Genomic DNA, 6,125 nt, shown 5'->3' on the forward strand with positions numbered 1-6,125 from the left:
GTTGACCGCGGGTAGTTGGATGATCAACGGGTATGGATGGGATGGACACCGAAAGCGCACACGCGTCCGCGCCGACGCATTTCGGTCTGAAGTTTAGGGTCGAAATGGATCAACGTGGACGCGTTTTGGTAACGAATCAATACGTTGGATAATCACATGTATTGGATCATCACATTTATTGGCGCATATCCAAACTGACGACAACAGATGAAATGGTCACCCCGTTAAAATTGCTTTAACAAAGGATCATCATCACGACGATAACTTAAATTGGCCAATAGTCCGTGGAATTTGGAAATCATACTACATCAAAGCAGCCAAGCAAGAGAAAGTACGCGGGCCGGTAGAGCACTAAATTACAGGGAAAAACCTAGGCTTGATCAGAGGCGGAAAAGGGCGGCGACCGACGCTCCGACTGCCGAGGCGACGGTGCCCGTGCAGAAGACAGCAGAGGCCACGACGGGGCCAGCCAAGCGGTGGATCTGGAAGTACAGCGCCGGGGCCGCCTCGAACGCAGCGCGGGATATCAGCCAGCCGGCGTTGCCTGGGGCGGCCATGGTGACCGTGGTGCAGTACTGCCCGCAGCAGGGGACGAGGTAAGCGAGCGCACTCCAGACCACCATGGCGGCGTCGTACAAGCAACGCCCGCAGTAGGCGAGGACCCAGACGAGCGCCTGCGCGACCTGCACCGCGGCGGTGCACAGGATCTGCCAGAAGTACAAGACTAGGGCCGCGGTGCAGACGACCGCGGCGATGGCCAGCACGAATGGGAGCGCGACGACGGCGGTGTCCTTGAGCCACCTCCAGAACGCCTCCAAGGCCGGGACGAGCTCGTCGGCCTTTCTCACGGCCGTGGCGACGAAGCCCTGGACGAGCGGCCAAAAGCCGTTCAGATCGAGGCTGATGCCAGCGACGGCTTTCTGCATCCACCTCCAGAAAGCCTCAAACGGCACGACGAGGTAGTGGGCAGCGCTGGCGAGCGCGGCGGGAAGGGCAGAGAAGATGCCCTGCATGTGCTCACACATACCGTCGAAGCCGGAAGCGATGCTTCCGGCGGCGGCCTGGAGCCACTCGCAAACAGCTTCAAACGGCGCCGCCAGAGCGTGGGCAGCGCTCCCAAGCGCCGCGACGAGGCTGCCGAAGCAGGAGTTCACGCCGGCGGCGGCGGACTGTAGCAAGTGCCAGAGCGCCTCGAACGGCAGGACGACCAGGTGGGACACGGCGGCGATGGCCGCCTGCAGCCAGTGCCCGAGCACCTCGAACGGCATGACGAGCAGGTGAGCCGCGGTCGCCAACAGGCCGGCGATGAGCTGCCAAAAGCCGTCGAGACCGAAGCTCATGCTGACGGCGTCGGCGGCCATTCTTCGAGACATACCTCCGCGCAGGAGCCTCCGTGCTGCCGTGTCAGCGAAGGCCATGGCTAGCTCACGCAACCTTCTCTTCTTCTTCCGAGAACAAGCTTCCTTGATTCCTTGTACTATGTGGGTTGAGTGTGGGTGGACGAGACGACTGACCGCTGCAGGAGTGAGGAGTTTTCCCTTGATTTGTGGTCAGTCTCCTTGATTAATTTCTTTTTGAGAGCGTATGTACTCCATTGGTGGGCTTCCTCGTGGCCTCACGTGGAATTGTGGACGACCCTCTTCCCAAAACATCAGCCCCTCTGCATGGAAACAGGAAACGATGCCCATTGGGCAGTCGGGACGGCTTCGTCTTGGGTTCCTTGCTTCGTACAAATAAGAGCAACTTCACCGCGGTGAGCCAAAAACATATGCATTTTGTCTGTATTTTGTTCATTTGGATCCAATGTTCATCTAGCGCCAGTGCTCTGCGTCGGCGCACCGGCCGAAACTTTCTGCCGGCCGCGCGTGGGCCGCACGATTCATCAACCCCATGCGTCTGCACCGTTAGATCTTCATGCAACATTTTTTCTTCCGATGCAGCAAATTTTGACATGCCTTGTGAATCTGAGTAGTTTGGCTCTTTATCATGAAATCTCACGCAATATTATGATATTTTGACAGCAATTGGTCCCGATACAAAATGAGGTGCAGTTCTCCCTTTGGACATTTTTATGACATTTCTTGGTAGCAGGTTTTGATGTCTCCTGGTCAAAAAGAACAAACATGTCTTCAAGCACGCCAAAGCCTTTATTCTCAGATTCTTGATGCCAAAATTGTTGCGCCATCTTCCATTTTCTAGAGGGATGTTTCTTTGCTTCATTTTCATTTGAATGTGTCGATGAAGAGTTGAAGCTGGAAGAAGCCCAACTGTGAAATAATTCTGAAGACCTATGAATTTGTCTCCAAAGTGTTGAGCTTAGTAAGAGATGACACAAACTGTTAGCTTTGAGTGCAGGCTGCACGAAAGGAAGTGAATGGGGGAGAGACCACAGCGGGCCATCATCAGGTGGCATGAAGCACCGGGCTTGGCCATGTCTTGCCCAAGGTGGGTGGTAGTGTCCACATCATGCTTTGACTGCAATTATCTAAGCAAAATCACATGATAATCTTCTGTAAAGATTGATTATTTATGATCACATAGGGTTAGAGTTTTTTACTGCAATCATCACAGCACAATCACATGCTAATCTTCGGTAAATTACATGATGTGCTCTTGTACAGACTGATTATTTAGTTAATCTTAATTTTGTGATGAATCATCAAATAGCGCCGAAAGATTCAAAAACTTTTTTAGCCTTTTTTGAGTAATTAATATGCACCTTTGTTCATGGCCGGGAGGTGATTTTGATCTTCTAATTACTTCTTCCAGGTTAGGTTTTTGTGCTGCTGGTCAAAGGTATATACGTATGTATATGACTGACTTAGAATCTTAGATTTGTTTTTCTTAATGCGCATTGTTAGAGTAATATCCATGCGCTTTATTTTTTCATTCTGAATTTCTTCATGCACCACCGTACATGTTTCTTGTCATTTTCCAGAACTTGTGTTCTTGCTATTTTTAGTTCTTGATCTGGATAAATGAAGAAGCGGTTAAAATTCTGTACATGAAGGTTTATTTAGTTCAGAGATTGTGTCCCAATATTATTATTTTAATCCAAAATTTGTTCAGTTGGATTCGATGCATAGATAGGCAGAATCTATGTTGTCAGCACACTTGGTACTGGGACCTTCATAAGATTGCGCAAGGGGAGCTATGGGGATAGATTGATAACAATATAAGCAACCAGGAAATTAAAGCACAAAAACTGCTTCATATCGCCGTGGCTATAAGAATGCCTCAACTTCCTCAGCGCAAACCCCTGATCTATTGCTTCCTATGCTTGGCATTGTTGTCGCCGTTTTGTCGACTTCGCCGGAATCTCGCCATTCGACTTCGCCGTTTTGCATATAGGAGCTTTATCTTTCGGTGCAACGCACAGACACTTTTGCTAGTATAAAATAATAGATACGACACGACCCGATACAAAGTCCCGTTTAGACTCGACTCACGAAAACCTAAACAATGACAACTAGATCATCGCATGCTCACAAACTCCGACTGTAACGTAGCTAACCTTTGAAAAAAGAAACAATGACTAATAACGACGACACCACGAACGATCACAAACCTAGCTAAGCTTCTGCTAAGCTATATATCTACACTGGGCAGAAGCAGGTAATGCACAATCATAATAATACATCTGGTCGAGAATCACGGTGAGTGCGAGGACGAACGCCTGGTCCTCGCCCGGATTGACCCTGACATCGTACGTGTTCTCTCCACCCTGCTCTTTAAACGTGAACAGGCTGTTCACCCTCTTGATCTGCGCAATGTCGTGGCCGGTGCGGACGCAGCCGCAGCCGCGGAAAACGGTTAGCTCGCCGCGGTAGTAGTTGCCAAGGACGACGAAGTCTGCTGCTTTCTGCTGCTTGCCGGAGGAGCTGGCATCGAGGACGACGGAGCCTGCTGGTTTCTGGTTGTCGGAGGAGTTGTCATCATCGGTGAGGAGGACGGATGCTGGTTTCGGGTTGTCGGAGGACTTGTGGAGGAAGACTTCGATCTTTGTCCCCATCGGGAAACACCGTGACTTGTTCACGGCGTGGAAGATCTTGTCGCTCTCTCTCGTGCTGTTGCCCCTGTACGCCTCCCACACACGGTTGGCGAGGCCGACCTCCTGGAGATGGAGCACCGGTTGAGCTGAGGCGGCGTCGAGGAACGTGTGTGAGCGTAGGTTTACGAAACCCCTGAGGGACTCCACCTCCAGCATGGGCTCGCCGCCGGCGGATTTCTTCTTGAAGGTGAACCTCGGCCCCTTCGGGGTGAACAACTTGGTAACCGTGAAATCCGTCGGGTGCGCGCTGACTATCTGTTCCTTCTCGGACGGCGACGACATCTTTTCCGGCTGATCGGCTCGAGGCTCCTGAATCCTGATCGTAAAGGTGTTGGAAACGTTTTTAGATCGAAAGAGGCTAACTAATTAGGTTGAGAACCGCTTAGCTAGCTACGGTATGCATATATATATATGCCGTAGGTTGTTCGAGCATTATTTGCTTGTGTTACAAGTATTGAGAATCGTATGCATCGCCAAGAATTGTTTCCTTGTTGTACAAGGTAATCTGCTGTCCGAGAGTCCGAGAGTTTTGGTCTGGTTACAATGCGACCCAAAACCGTTTATTTGGCCCTTGCACGATGGCACGATGTCTACTAGTGGATATGCAACCGGCCCGACCCCAGTTCTAGTGTCTTTGCACCCATTACAATTGCAACCGAGTTACAATATTTACAGTTGCATGTCTAGTAGTATTAGAGATGCAACTGCCCGACAACACTCGTCCCAACCCTAGTTGCAGTTTCTTTGCACCCAGTGCAATTGCAACCGATTTATAATGTTTATGTTGCATGTCTAGTGTTAGACATACAACTGACCCTACAATCCACGTCTCAATCATAGTTGTAGTCTCTTTGCACTCAATGCAATTGCAGACGAGTTACAATGTTTATAGTTGCATGTCTAGTGTTATACATGCAACATGCCCGACAACCCCCACCCGACGTTAATTACAGCCTCTTTGTGGCCACACAGTTGTGATTGGGTTACAAACACTTGAAGTTGCATCTTTAGTGGTGGACATGCAACTGGCCCCGACAACCTCCATCTCGACCTCAGTTGAATTGGCTTTGTGCATGTGTAATCGCAATAGAGTTATAATGCTTGCGGTTACGTGTCTCATGATAAAAAGAAGAATTCCTCAGAGTTACACACGTATGACGACGCTTGTAATTGCATGCGTGTTGTGGTGCTTGTAGTTGCGCTCGAGGCGTGAAGTGCATGTTAACAGGTTTGTTGTTGCGTGTGTGGTCTAGACACTTGCAGTTGTATGCATGTTTCTTACAGATAATAGGAAACAAAATAACTTTTTAATAGACGAAGAAGAAAAAACGGCAAGGAGGAATGAGAAAATGTTAAATAAGAAACAAAATGAGAGAGGGAAGCATGAGTTTGAACTTGCAAAAAAATAGAAGAACAACAAAAAGTATCAATGAAAAACAAGGAAAATAAAATCTATGATCACTACTCTCCCCTTCTACTACAGTCGGAACTCGTAAGAGATAAATCAAATCAAAAGAACCACTACTTTCTTTCACGCTCTCTTCTATTGTAGAATGGATCTAGTTGTCATCTTCTTTGTGAGTCAAAAATATGAATAATGATAAGCATAAACAAGAAAACACAAAATGATAGGGAAAAAATAGGAATACAAAATGAAAGTATAAAAAATGATCATCTAGTACATTTCAAAAGATAACCGAATCTCATCTGACTAGAAATTATTTTTAAAAAAATCTTTACATTTTCTCTCCCAATCAAAAAAGAAAAACAAAAAATATAAAAAACTAGAAAAAGGAAGGTCAAATAGGAATAAAGGATAAAAATAAAACAGCAAAGAAAAACGAAATGCAGAAGAAAAAAAGTACGTCACTTGTTCCCTTGTTATCTCTCGACTCTCGTCCACCCCTGTAGCCTAGGACAAAAAGGAAAAAGAATGGACCCAACACCACAAGCCCAGTGGACGTAAGAAACAGAACGGAGTCCTCTTGCTATTCACACTGGGTAAAGTGCGACAAAAAAAGGGTGGTCCTATAAGGCGCCTTCAGCTTAGGTTAGGCCAACCGCCCCCCTGCAG

General features: G+C 48.0%; 1 protein-coding gene across 1 annotated transcript; it reads right to left on the reverse strand.

Moving 5' to 3' along the window:
- Positions 1-234: 234 nt before the first annotated feature.
- LOC123399177 lies at positions 235-1,640 on the reverse strand. Its single transcript, XM_045093609.1, has one exon. It carries the CDS (start codon positions 1,416-1,418, stop codon positions 381-383), a length of 1,038 nt encoding a protein of 345 aa, XP_044949544.1. The 5' UTR covers positions 1,419-1,640; the 3' UTR covers positions 235-380.
- Positions 1,641-6,125: the final 4,485 nt, after the last annotated feature.

Source organism: Hordeum vulgare, chromosome 5H, assembly GCF_904849725.1.
Source record: "Hordeum vulgare subsp. vulgare chromosome 5H, MorexV3_pseudomolecules_assembly, whole genome shotgun sequence".
In the NCBI taxonomy this organism is placed as follows: Eukaryota; Viridiplantae; Streptophyta; class Magnoliopsida; order Poales; family Poaceae; genus Hordeum; species Hordeum vulgare.